This window comes from Cariama cristata, unplaced genomic scaffold (assembly GCF_000690535.1).
Source record: "Cariama cristata isolate BGI_N322 unplaced genomic scaffold, ASM69053v1 scaffold5383, whole genome shotgun sequence".
NCBI classification, from domain to species: Eukaryota; Metazoa; Chordata; class Aves; order Cariamiformes; family Cariamidae; genus Cariama; species Cariama cristata.
In genome coordinates this window covers 78,326-91,601 of record NW_009606545.1, presented here as the reverse complement: position 1 = coordinate 91,601, position 13,276 = coordinate 78,326, and the positions used below count along the sequence as shown (strand labels likewise).

Genomic DNA, 13,276 nt, shown 5'->3' with positions numbered 1-13,276 from the left:
TTGGTTTTATTAGCCCTTACGCGGGGGGCTTGCTCAGCTTCCAGCCCCGCCAAGTGAGAACCCCTTGGCCTGATATCCATGGCCTGTGATGGACAAAGGTCCTGGGTTGTCAGTTTTAACGGGGTGGCAAAGGGTCCTTGCAGCCAAGCCCGGGCTCCCTTTGGCAGTCCAGACATCTGTACCGGTCCAAAGGGTGCTGCAGGTTGCTCTGGTGGCACGTCTCCCATCCCTCCTTCGGCAGAACTGCGGCACGGTGCCCGACCATTGCACGAGATGGGTTCGGGTGGACTCTGGCTCAGGGTTACTCCCCTGCACAACCCCAGGCTGCCCTTGCCTTCTCGCTGTCATCTTGGCTTCGAGGCTCTGTGCCGGAGCCTGTCGATGTACGGACAGGTGTCGTGGGCACTTGTGCAACTGCTGGTGTGAGTCAAGGAGCTCATAACTTCAGGGAGTTGCTTGCTGGGTGGGTTTTTCTTCTGTTTTTTCTCTTCTTTCTTCCTTGATCTCTGTGCCAACAAAACTGGCAAAAACAAAGACCCTTGGCAGCCTCCTTGATCCTCTTGACTTGAAAGTGCCACCGGCGTGTAGTGTTGCCTGACCCTCTTAAATGTCCCTGAGTAAACCTGCCCGCTCGGGCAGCCAAGCACCTGCAGCCCCGGGAGTGCTGGGAACGTATTACCCATGGGCAAGCAATTCTGCCTAGCCTTGGCCATCTGAAGCCCTGCAGGAGCCGTGTCCGACAGCCGAGACGGTGAGCCAAGCCTCATCCCGGTGCCGGGTTGCACCGAGGGTCGGCACAAAGCTGGGCTTTACGTGTGTCACCCGGCGTAGGGGGTATCCTGGGGTGGGACGTGGCTGTGCGTGGGCAGGCGTTTGCTGCGCAGCCTCCCCGTTCCCTCCCTGCGTTATCTCTGAAAAAGACATTAAAGCCGAGGGTTGACTGGTGTTCCCGGTGCCAGGAGAAGCCGGGAAGGTTTATGCTAAAGCTATTCCCAGTGTGGCTGCTCCCACTTTCCTTTGGCTTCGTAGCTGGCAGGTAGCTTACCAGTCCGGGCTTGGGCAGTACCTCTGAGTTTTGCAGGCAGAAATGAGCTGCCAAAACTGCAATGTCAGTGCAGCTGGAGCAGCTAAATCCATTTGCTGTTCTGGGTTATTACCTGGGGGAGTTGATTTGGGCACGTTTCGTAAGGACCTTTGCAACTTCATGTCGAGGGGCTGTGCTGGCAGGCCCAGTTATGTGGCAGCAAAGGCCCTGTCCCTCCCGCCACCGTGCAAGTGCGCACACCAGCCTAAAAACCAGCAACGGAGTTTGGATATAGGGGAAGCAACCTTATGGCATCTTCCTCCTCGTCTTTGGATTTGGCTGTTGGTATCGTAGCCGCAAGAAGCGGTAGAAATCACAGGCCTGTGGTATGTCGGCAAAAGCGATCTTTGGGACTGTGTGTGTCTTCGTGTGTGCATGTAAAGTAAATAAAAATCAGCTTGGAAATGAGCCTCGATTCAGTTGTCTCCAAGCACCTGGAAATTTTGGATCCGACTTTAAATCTCTGTCCCAAACAAATTTTTTTCCTCTTCTAGAAGCAGCATTCTTCCAAAAACAGCCACTAGAATGAAGCAAGCGCTCTGTGCTTTAATAACAATTGCAACATTATTTTAGCTGCATCTCTTTTTTCTTTTGAGTCTGTTTCAGCAATTAGAGATGTGCCAACTTTTTTCCTAGATTTAAAAAACAAAACAAAACCAAACCACAAGAAAACCACAACAACTTCCTATTTCAAATAGAACAGACAAAGAAGAAAAGTATTGAGAGGAAATCATGTCTTCTTGTTGGTTTTAGTTTTTCCTGGCTTGTGGAGGGTTAATGGTGGTTTTATGTTTTTTGATTCTGAAGTGGACTAATGAAGCAATCTGCTCTGAGCAGGACCTGGCTGAGACGGCCTGGCCTCTCCCTAGGGCACTGCTGAGAGCTTAATTGGCTCAATAAATACTTGATGAAGATGTTATCAAAAGCCGGGATGCTTTGTTAAAAATCAAGTGGGTTTTGGGACGATTTTTTTTTAATCACGTAGCTTTTCTCCCCCTTTCTTGAGCCCCACGGGCGTCACAGGGAGATCTAACTTGAGAAAAGCAAAAACCAGAGCAGCTCAGTTAATTCACTGCAGGGAGAAAACCTTGGAGTTAGAGCCCTGTGTGTTTACATGATCTCTTTTTGCAGCAGGTGTGTTTTAGAGGGAGCAGCACATAAAGCGGCACAGAACGGCACCCCAAATCCCAACACCGAGGTGTGGTTTCATGCCTACAGGTAGTAGGGAATGATCTGGTTTTCCTCCTCTCTGCCCTACGGTAAAATATCCCGCATACTCACTTCTCACAGGGTTTCTGCCACCTCCACCTCTCACTGCCGAGGTCAAGCAGGTAGGAAAATCCCGCTGCCCTACACTAGCAAGGCGCTGGCACGGGTAAGTCTAACGAAGGCTTGTTGAATGTGAATGCTACCGGTGTGAACTCCTTGCAGCTTGATTTCTTTCTTGCTTCCTTTGGTGCAGCTGCCCTCAGTGGAGCTATGCTTTGGGAGGTGCGAGGCTGGCAAGACACTCTGTTCGAGGGGAAGGCACTTGGCCACGGGGCCGCTGTCTCACTGGCCAAACACTTCATTACTGTGCGCTCAGGCAGGGGTACAGGACGTATTGTTCATAGCATATACAATTGTAAACGTTTTATAGGACAGCAGGAGAGGAACATTTCCAGTAAGGCGAGAAGAATAGTTTACTTTTTGTGTGTCTTTGTCCAGAAGTTTAAAAGGACTTGGGACGCTTCGCATTCTTTGATTTATGGAGGGCTTTTTTTTTTGCTTTTTCTTTCCTGTTTCCTTCCTCTGCGAAGGGTTTACCGATGGCCTGGACAAGCGTGGGTTTGCTTTGAAGGTGTTTGAGCTGTGCGTGCCAGCAGTCGGCTGCACGTGTTTCTGCTGGCGGCTGTGCAGAGAAGGTGGACGTGGGCTCAAGTAGCAGGTGCTAAAAGCCGAGCCTGGGGGCGAAAGCTCTCCATTTGTGTTTTTCCATTCTTCTAACTGTGCCCGCTGCAGCTGTTTCTTGGGTTTTACAAGCTTTGCTCAGAAATGTTTTACGGTCAAAGCATTGAAATGTTGCTCTTTCAGAGCCCTTGAGTTAAGGATATTCTTGCGGTTAGAGGCACAATTTGGGGAAGAATTTGGGGGACAAGTACTGCGAAGAGAGGGATGGTCTGGTGATTTAAGTACCAGCCTTTCTTGATTTTGTGTGAGTCAGATGCTTGAATGCCTTGTGCGTTTCCAGATGTTGCCTTTTTCTTAAATCTTTTTCACTGCCTTGGTCTCACGGGCCTTTTTTGAGCTTCTGGTTGGCCATGCCGTGTTAACTGACCTCAGGGAAATGGAGGCCTTGTTCTGGGGTGGAAAGTAGTAGATGTTGAGCTGGACATGCTACTGTTATGCACAGCTCATGTATATTTATAGAGCTATTTGTATTTAGACAGCTAAAACAGACTAGTAGAGGCTTTCTCATCTTTGTCTTCTTCCTAATGTGGCCTCCAGTTTGTGTTTGTCTAAATCCTTAAAACCCTCAATTTGGGGGGAATTACAATTGGTCTTGCTTCAGATGTTAATTGCAATCAGCGTATTTAGCTCGAGCACTCCTCGGCTCAAGTGAACTTAGCGGTTCTTATCCTAACCTTGATGGATGAGAAGAGCAGAGGTTTACCAGCTTCTAGCAGCTGTTTGGAGAGCACAATATCTTGTTGTCCATTTTTGGCCCATCTTTCTCTTCCAGACTAAGCAAACCCAACTGGTCCAAACTTTATGTGCTGAATCGAGTGCACTCTGTCTGCAGGTGAACCCTCTGGGTAGTCCACTTAAGTGAGTGCATCCAGCTCGCAGGAGCCAGGTGAAACCAAGTCCGTACACTGTGCTTTGCCTGTTGCTGACTCTTAGTCTGTCTTTACTGTAGGCTGCTCCGTCTTGGCAGCCCTTGTTGCTTCTAGGTACCGGAGGAGGGCCCAGGTATGTTACCCCCCAGGCCTTGTTTCTCATTCCCAGGGCATTTCTGCCGTTCCTATCTTAATGGGCCCCTTCAGCTGACCTTGGAGTTCCAGCTTAACCCGTGGCATTAAATCGGCTCTTTTTTAGCAGCCATTTCATTCCTCCATCAGCAGCTATTTCAAACAGAGGACCCTTACAGCATGGGCAAGTTATGCACCTCCAGACTAACGTCCAGGACTTCGTAGCCTTTGGAGTCTGTCTCTTTGCATTGGGCATTATCAAAGCATTTGAACGTCTGAGCCCAGGAGGTCACTTGCGATCTATTTCTGGTCTCAACTGAAGCGTAAGGAGATGGTTCAGTGATGGGTTTGTTTTTCTTACTTTCTTATTAAGGCTATTTCTTCATGAAATAGCAGCATGGAAATAGTAACTCATCAGCCATCCAAAAAAAAAAGATAGGCCTATTTGTGTGTCTTGCTGGATTTATTTCTACCTGGGAGCAGGCGTGGGTGTGCTTTCCATGTGGCACAGGGATCTCAAATGCTTAGTCCTTTAATAGTACGAAAAATCATCTGTGATCTGCTGGCGAAGGTCAGCTTTGGACCAGCACATATTTGGAGTTCCTGTGTGAGAACTGTGGGCTGTTAATCCTGATCCTGTTGCAGAAAGTCTGGCTGATGGAAAGGTCAATTTGCTGTAGAAATCCGGGTTTTACTCGGGTAGGATTTTTCAATAAAGCTTGATGTGACTCTCCCTGAGTTGCAACAACAGTTGTGAGAGCTGAGGAGTTACTTTGCTCCTCGCTGTTTAATAACTGTTGCTCTTGCATGCCCCTGTGCATGTTGTGCAAATGCAGCGTGCATGCCCCGAAGTGAGTGTCGGCGGTGATTTTAACAGGTGCAGATTGAGAGCAGGGAGGAAGACTCTTTGTGGCAGGTTACTCTGTTTCGATATTTTCTTTGGAAGTCTCTGAGAGCATCAGCTGCTCTCCCAGGGAGGATGCTGAGCCAGATGGACGGGTCTTTACAGTTCCTCTCTTCCCAGTGCTTTTGGGGTGGGTCCACACCCCGATAGGCTGGCGAGAGGGAGCCCAGAGCACAGTTACTTCAGTCTTCCTTTCATTTGCACCCAACTTTGGTTTCTCCTCCTTCTTTTTTGTCCTCTTTCCTGTCTAGTTTCTTCTCTTTTTTTGTATACTTAGTGGGTTTAGGTGCCTCTTCCCCCTTTTCTAGCAGTGAGTATCCTACTGTTTGAGCACCACGTGATGCGGCAAATTGGCGTCTTTGCAGGAGCCTCCTTGGAGCTGCAGCACGCATCAGCACAGATGGAGCAAAACCAACGGAGCGGTTCTGAGATCCTGCCCTTTGCTTCCCAAAGTGGAAGGCAGTGAGCTGCCCAACTAAGTAAAAAAAAAATCCAGCAATGATGTTTTGCAACTGTGGGGACTAAGACCTGTAAGCGCTTGCATAATCGCAGTGCGTGCACGTGATCAGACTTTTAAGTGTTACTTCTAGGCCTCGTTGCCTAGTTCTGGTGGCTTTATGGAAATAAATGAGCTCGAAATGGTAGGTTGTTTGTACGGGGCCTTCCAGCATTCATCAGTTCTCGGCCCGCTCTTGAGCTGTCTGGAAACGTGTGCTGTCTTCTCTAAGTTCAGCTTTCACTCTGCCCGCCGTTTGCTTGCTTTTTTGCTATTTTAGGAACATTCCTAAGAAAAAAGAAAGCTTGTCTTTTGCTTTCTGCAACCTTTTAAAGGATGGTAAGTGACTATTGCTGAGATGAATTCCAAGTTGATGTTCGGTCTGATCTCCCTCGGTACAGGGTTGTACTGTTTGCAGCTCTGTCCCCAAGTCTCTGAACTTCTGTTGCAAGTCAAATGTTTACTCAATTAGGAAAACAGGTTGTATAAAAAAAACATGTTAATGAAAAACCATGTTAATGAAAGCTCTTGCCCCTAGAGGAGCCACAGTTTAAGACTTTAATTTGGTTGGGAATGGCTGGAGGGTTGAACATGATCCAGAGTGTTAAACTCTCCTGATGGCTGGAGATAAAAGCCCCTTTAAGCAATCTTATTTCAAACATGGCCTTTTCCCAGGCAAGACTGTGCTGTGACATTTTGTCCTCTAAGACAGATAGAAGCTATGTTTTGGATCTCTGGTGCTATCTTGTAGCGACATTGGTACTCGGGGTCCCTGGTGAGGCTGAATGTAAGGGCCATGTTTCCCCATTTCCAGTGCTGTTACTGGGATCGCCGGGAGCATTGCCTGTGCTCCAGTAAGACCTTGCTCTGAGATGTGACAGGCCTTCCTGCTGCACCAAGGCTCATTTTCAGGTTTTTTTGGTGGTCTTTACTTTTACAGCTGGTATTTCCTAGGTGTGCCTCCTTCAAGACCTGCAGCTGGGCACTTGGTTTCATGCTGAAGAAGGGAGCATCATGTTGCAGCCCTGGCCAGGATGATGGCTACCTGCCATTCCTTTGCCCCTGGTTACCTTTGGATGTTGCTATTCCCAACTCTCTGCTCGCGTTGTCCCCGTTGCGTGGGGGAAGACGCCCTTGGCCCGAATGCCTTGCCTGAGAAGAATGCAGACAGTCTGGCAGAGCGCAGGTTAAATAAAGTTTGCCTTGGCAGAGCCCATGCTCTTGGACGTACTATGAGCTGCCGGGGCGTAGTGGTGACGGAATTGCAAGCACGAATGCCAGCTGCCAAGAGGAACGGGTCTCCTGGCCCTGCTTGCGGACTCCTCTCCTCTGGGAGTCTTGAAGTACGGGCAAAATCGCAAGCCTTCTCCCTACCCCAACCCTGTGCCGACGCTCCCCTCTTTCCTCCGGAGCCTCCCGCTGACGGGGATGATGGCAGCGGGCCATCGCCATCGGTGCTGCACCACCAAGTCCCAGTCTTGCTAAATCAATGGGGACCCTCCTGTTGGCCTCTGTGGCGTCAGGAATTCATCCGTTGGCCTCTCCTTATTCTCGGGGGAAAGATTTTTAGGCAATGGTGAGTTTTGACTGACGGCTGTGGCTTTTGCTATTACACGGGGAAGTGATTTCACATCTGGGAAAGAAGGTCCACATGATTGATTTAGAAACTTTCCCTGGCCAGCGCTTGGGTGGTGTGGACACATCTTCCCTGTGCAGGCTGCAAACACCTCCCAGCCCTTATGTGGAGCAGCATCCCCGTGGCCTCTGGATTCACAGGTTGTTACCGTATAAAGGGCACAGTCTTGACCCAGCAGGAGGGCCGACCGGCAGGTTTTTTGGCAGATACCTAACTTTCCTTTTTAATAGGTGTGCAGCGCGAGGTTTTGGATGGAAGCGGCAATGATTTCATTGCCTGCCACCGGTGAACGGAGCAGGGCCAGACAAGGAAACAGAGGGATGAGAGGAGCACGAAGCAGCAAGATATTTATTCCTTGCCATCCTTGGACCGTGTGGTTTGGTCTCCAGACAAGATACCGTTGACTCTTTCAGTAGCCAAGGGACTGATGAGAGGAGCAGTGGCTGCCAGAACATGTTCATGTCCTTCCAGTCAGTCATACGGCTTGTTTTAGAGTTAAAACACCAGTTCTTCCAGCTCTGTCTGGGCTTATGCATGGACGTAACTTAGGAGGTTAAGACCAGTCATGTGCCTTAGCTGTGCTCCCTTTAGGGACCAGTTATTCATGTGGTTTCCTGTGGGCAGCAGGGTGATGGAGCTTTTCGTGGCCTTTGCTTTTCCCCTGTGACTTTACATATGTGTTTCTGTCTATAAGACAGGGAATGTATACCTACTTCTGGTGCGTGAGGAAACTCAGCTAATTAATATTTGTGAAAATGTTTGGCATATAGGCTTGAAAACTGCATGTTTACTTCCCCAGCAAGCTGGTTTACTCCTCCAGGGCCTCTGACTGGCAGAAAGCTCCAGAGTTGGTGCCAAACCTGACTTTTCGTGACCTTTTTCTCTCTCTCCCTGTGCCCACAGGTGGCTGGAAGTCCAGGTGGTTAACCTGACCTGCACGCAGCGTTGGGTCCAGTACCTCCAGTTGCTGCAAGAATCCATCTGGCCTGGAGGAGTTTTACCAGCAGTGCCTAAACCAGCCAGGACAGAGGAACAGAAGAAAGCAGCAGCAGAGCAGGCCCTGCAGAGCTTGATGGGGATCTTGCCTAGTAAGTGTACCCCAGATATATGTCAGCTGCGCTTGAGGAAGGAGCAGTGGGGTAGGCTGGGGAATCCTCCGGTGCATTGACATCTCTGGAAATGTGGTTAAACGTGGAGGTGGAGTCTGCTCGTGCCAAGGCACCGGGAAACGTTCATGACCTTTGAGGTTTGAATGGTCTCCTGCAAAGGAAATCGGAAGTTTTCCAGTTTTAGTTTGTATAAGCATTCGAGGAGCAGCACAGCTCAGAGAGAAAGGACGTGTGTCTTGGTCATTCCCAGATGCAGAGTGGCCACGTACTCTGTGCTTATTGCTGGGGGTGCAGTTCCTGCTGAGCCACCTCAAATGAAGTAGGGCTCAGGAAAGCCAGTGCCACGCTATGCTCCCGCCTGCTGCCAAAGCATACCGTTGCTGAGAAGAGTCATAAGGCAAAGCTTTTGGCTTCTCCTTCTAAAGAGTGGCTTTTCCACTGGACTGAAACCATGAGCCCAGCTGCACTGGATTTCCCTCTCTTGAAGTCTGACACTGGGACCTTTGGCATTAAAGCAGCTGCTGCCTAATCCATGTGAGTGCAATCTGAACTTTTAACTCATTGCTGCAGTGTCAGGGGCCCTTGCTATCCTTTGGGGATGAAAAAGGGCTACCAGTATACGCCCTTCCAAGCTGGGATGCTTGTCTGGCGTTCAATCCTGTCCCTGGCTGTTTTTTTGTCTCAGTAACATTGGGCATGAGATGCCTCAGGCGCAGAGCACCATTGCAAACTTTGATTTAGCACCCACCAGCAGAAGACCGACCCTGTTTCACTACCGTGGGCATGTGCTGTTCCTAAAACTTTGTCTCTGACACTGACAGATGCGATCCAAGAAATTCTTGGAACCAGTAAATGTCGGATGAGCTGGAACCTGGTGCTGGAGTCCCTGGGCCAGCCCATGATAAACAGGTATGTGGAATTGTAGTCTCTTTACCCTGATAGCCTTTGCGATGGGGCCTGTAAGCTACGCTCAGGGCTTTGCCATGAGATCCACGCTGCAGGCTTCTTGATGCAAAACGTATCTGGCTAATTTTCCTAGACTTAGGCTATCAAAGGGCATCTGGCTTGCTTATTACGAAGGTGCGTGTCTGGGACCTTGGTCTGGCTGGAGATTATTGAGCCAGTCTTGTTAATTATGTTGTTGGCCCTGCTTAGTTTGTGGATGTCAGGGGACTGTCAGAGGAAATAAGACAAACCCTGGTTTAGTTTGTTGGTTTTAGAGGAGCGTAGGGAGCTGCATATATGTGTTGATGGCGTTTTTCTATATACCCATCGCTGTGCATTTGGAAAGCAATGGTTTTGTGATTAACTGCAGAGAAACACATGTGCCACCTTACTTTAGGAGATGCATTTGTGTTTTCTGTGCTGCTCAGCAGCTTCAGACACCCCCTGGTTTGGATGGTGGAAAAAAACCCTGAACCATCCCTTGAAACATTTCTTCTAGGGTACGAGAGGGTACGAGATCTTTTGTCTTTCCCCTGAGTGCAGTCAGAACACTTCTTCCTTGTGTGAGCTTTGGCTTCTGCATCTCTGGAGCAGATCTCCCAGCTCTCTTGTCCCCTGACCAGCCTAAGCTTTGTCTTCTCTCCATTTCAGGCACCTGGTTTTCTGCCTCTTGGACATTCTGCTGGAGTTCTTGGTTCTGAAGAGCTCCAGCGATGAGCTTGAGACCGCAGCTGTTGCGCCGTCTGCCTCTAGAGGCCTGGACAGAGCAGGCATTTCAGCACACTAAGCAGGGCTGGTGTAGCCGGCAGTGGAGGAGAGAAGCAGCCACAGGCATGGGATGATTTGGTTTTTCAGTGTTTACTGAACATGTCTGGGAGCTTCTTGTAAAGAATTTTTCCAGCCAGCGCTAAACGAGGCTGCTTCCAGGCTTCTCTGTTTTGGCTGGGTGATGGATTAAACCCAGTGTCAGGGGCTGAAGATGCTTTTTGTCCATGTAGTGTCTGTTCTGTTGCTGACCTGATGGAGAGCCTGGAATGAAGGTACCTGACCTCTGCTGAGCTGGATGGTCTGAGAAGGATATGCAGGCTGCCCACGAACCCTGTTGTCGTGCCCCACATCTGAACATCTCTGACATCTAAAGGCAGACAGCACATAAGATATGCTTTCGTGACCTCAGGCTCCACCTGGCACTGGCATGCAGAGACTTCATGTGATGGTGTCTTGTTAACAGATGTTTCTCCAGGTCAGGTGAAGGGAGGATCAGATGCTGTCTCTGCTTTCTGAGCAGCCTGCCCTGTGCCTGTGCTGCACCATCCATTTTACCAGAAGAAAGGTGGGGAGAGAATGGAGCATGGAGATGTGGTGATAGCCCTGACGTCAGCGTCAGGGACCCGTCCCCACTGCCCACATAACTGGGACATCGAAAACAGTGCAGAAATCAAAGGTGCTGTCCTGCGTTAGGGGCAAAGATAAGCTGCCTTCCACTGCCGCTGCTCTGTCATGGTCTTGTTCTGGCATCTCTTGCTGGCTGAACAGCAGGATGCAAGTAGGGTAGACTGCTCCTGGAAAAGAGAACTGTCACCAGGCTACAGAGGAATGGTAGCTTAGCTGGACTTCAGGATTACAGTGTATTTTGCCTACTAAGTCACGTTTTAGTCCCCGAGGCTGTCACCTGGAAAGCACAGGAGAAAAGGAGCTGACCCACACGTGACACACAGCAAGTACATCAGCTCCCGTGCAAAAGTATTTGTCACAGCAAGCTCTGGAAGAGGAGCGAGCACCTCTGAGCCCAGGAGGACTACCGGACACGCATGTCATGGAAAGCCAGCGGGTTAGACCACAGCAATGGGCTAGAGAGCACCACCTTAGCTCTGTTGTTGATTGCTACGTCACTGTGCTTTCATTTATTATACCTGCTATTGCAACAGCTGTGTGCAGAGGGCTCTAGAAAGCTTGTCAGGTTATGATGTCCAGTGCCACCCAGCGCAGAATGGCGTGTCGATTTGGCAGCTGCTTTTCTGGGTCATCCAAGACTCGAGTGGTTTTGTAAGATTGTGCTGCCCAGCTGTCAGGTTTGTGTCAGGCAAACGGACACGGAGAATATGAACATGGGGAATATGCACCAACAGACAAGTTTGGTGACCTGTTTTGATGTATTTCGGGGAAGAAATATGAACTGACCAGTGCTGGATTTCGCTGATCAAGGGGACACTGCTCCTGGTGTTCTTTACAGATTAAAGGACTTAGAGGAGACTTCGGAAGAGGAAAGCGTGCAGGATCACAGCGAGTTTCCATGTTACAGTACCAAATGGTGTATTTCGTATAGCTTGCTGTTTCTTGGAGCTGGGTAATCCGTGGCATGTTTGGAGAGAAGGTGATATAACTCCAACATGTCTACTACTGGAAGCATATTCTGCTCTTTCCAGAGGCAGCTGCTCAGTAATGGACACACAGTGGTGTGTGCTCCTTCGTGCTTCGGGGTGGGGGGTGTGTGAAAATACTGGGAAGGATTAGTTTGCTGCCAGCAAGTATATTTTTAGGGAGCTCTGAGACATCTCGAGACTAGGCAGAATCCAGTGTAATGAAGCAAACCAGTTTTGCATCTCTTATTGGAGCCATTTCTCAGCAGTGACACTTTTCAGATGGTAGACTTGCCACCTGCTTTGGAGCAGGAGGGAGCATGTGCGTTAAGTAGCTTAAGAGTAGATTAGGCAAAGCATTGGAGAATGCTCCGTATGGGATAATCCCAAATGACCAAGCAGCAGGTTGGGAAGCAGGACTCCCAGATATCCTTAAACACAGTATCTGCTTGGAGCAGCTGCTTCACCCTGTCTTTCACTGGCAGGCTCCTGTTTCCCTTCTTTTTCCTACTTCCATTTACTACATCAGCTGTCTTGAGGAGTGGGAGAAGGAGCCATCAGCCAGGGATGATGTAGCATAGCCCTCTTGTGCTTGGTGGCTTCCCAGATGCTCTTGGTATGCTTCCTTGCTCTTGCTTCCTTACTAATCTTATGGATTTGAGCTCCAAGATTGTAGTCAGTCATTGATTTAGGGATATCATTAAGTGACTTCGAAAAAGATCATTCAGAGATGGACTGCAAACTATACACTGCCAGCTCCACCTGAGGACAAAAGTCTAGCGCAATCCTTACGGACACTGGACCTGGGAAGGGCGGGCTTACGTTTCTCCTTTGCCAGGAAGCCCTAGCATCCCTGCCATTAACCCTGATCTCTGACATTACGCAAATGACTCTATATTCAATCTTCTTGATGGAAATAACTTGCAGTTTCTGCTGGCGGGCTCTGAGGAGCGTAGCTTGAGAGCCGATGCTAAGCTGGGACGATGCGGCAATGATTTGTGGTTGTAGCAGACAACTGCTTGGTCTGTGCATCCTCTGCACCTTTCACGCAGGGGCCCCGAAGCCTGCGTTGTGCAGACTTGCTCAGATGGCCAAGTAGCAACATCTCCGTGTTTATGTGGGAGGAGCTGGGGCAGAGAGAGCTGAAGTAGGTTTACTTCCATGTGCTCTTAAGTCAGCAGCAGAGTTGGGAACAGACCCTAGGAGTTTGGATTGCAAGATCTTTGTTTAAATCTCCAGAACCCTCTTTCTTTTCTTGGAGCGAGGAAAACAGAAACCAGGGTTGCCAAACCCTTTCTCATGCTCTTACTGGCTAGCCTTCAAACTCCCGTTCTCTCCTTTATAGATCTTAGTCCATTCCCACAGCTGAGGTGAAGCTGCCCGGTAACAGAAGCAGCCCCTCTCTGTATCTTCTTGTTAAGGAATCAAAAATCCAATAAAAATTTCAGCTTTTTTTCTAATGCCAGTTCTTTGCCTCGCTGTAATTTTTGGATTAAATTGAGCATGACGGTGGCAAAAGCAAACTTCTGCATTCAGGTGGGCTGAAAGTTTATTTCCGTTGGACGAAGACTAGAAATACTGCTTTGATAAAACAAACAAGGCTAACAAAAACCTTTAACTCGCTCTGTGTGTGTGTCATATTCCCAGCAAGCTCCCTTTTTCTGCAGGAATTTGTGCAGAAGGCTCTAGCCACCTCTCGCTAAAGGGAGGGTGGCGACAGCAGCCCGATTTGATCTCAAGAAAAAGTTGCAGGCTTCTGTCGTATTGGGTATAGAGCAGTACGCGGTTCAG

General features: G+C 49.2%; 1 protein-coding gene across 1 annotated transcript in view; it reads left to right on the top strand.

Annotated features, from left to right (window-relative positions):
* SNX19 (sorting nexin 19) overlaps window positions 1–10,072 on the top strand; it is a gene marked incomplete at its 5' end in the record, with an annotated part of 22,506 nt that extends 12,434 nt beyond the window's left edge. Inside the window, 3 exons of the mRNA XM_009696393.1 lie at window positions 7,975–8,159; window positions 9,002–9,089; window positions 9,777–10,072. Of these exons, the coding sequence (XP_009694695.1) occupies window positions 7,975–8,159; window positions 9,002–9,089; window positions 9,777–9,912 (409 nt within the window). The remainder of the gene's footprint in view (window positions 1–7,974; window positions 8,160–9,001; window positions 9,090–9,776) is intronic.
* Between the last annotated feature and the right edge of the window lie 3,204 nt (window positions 10,073–13,276).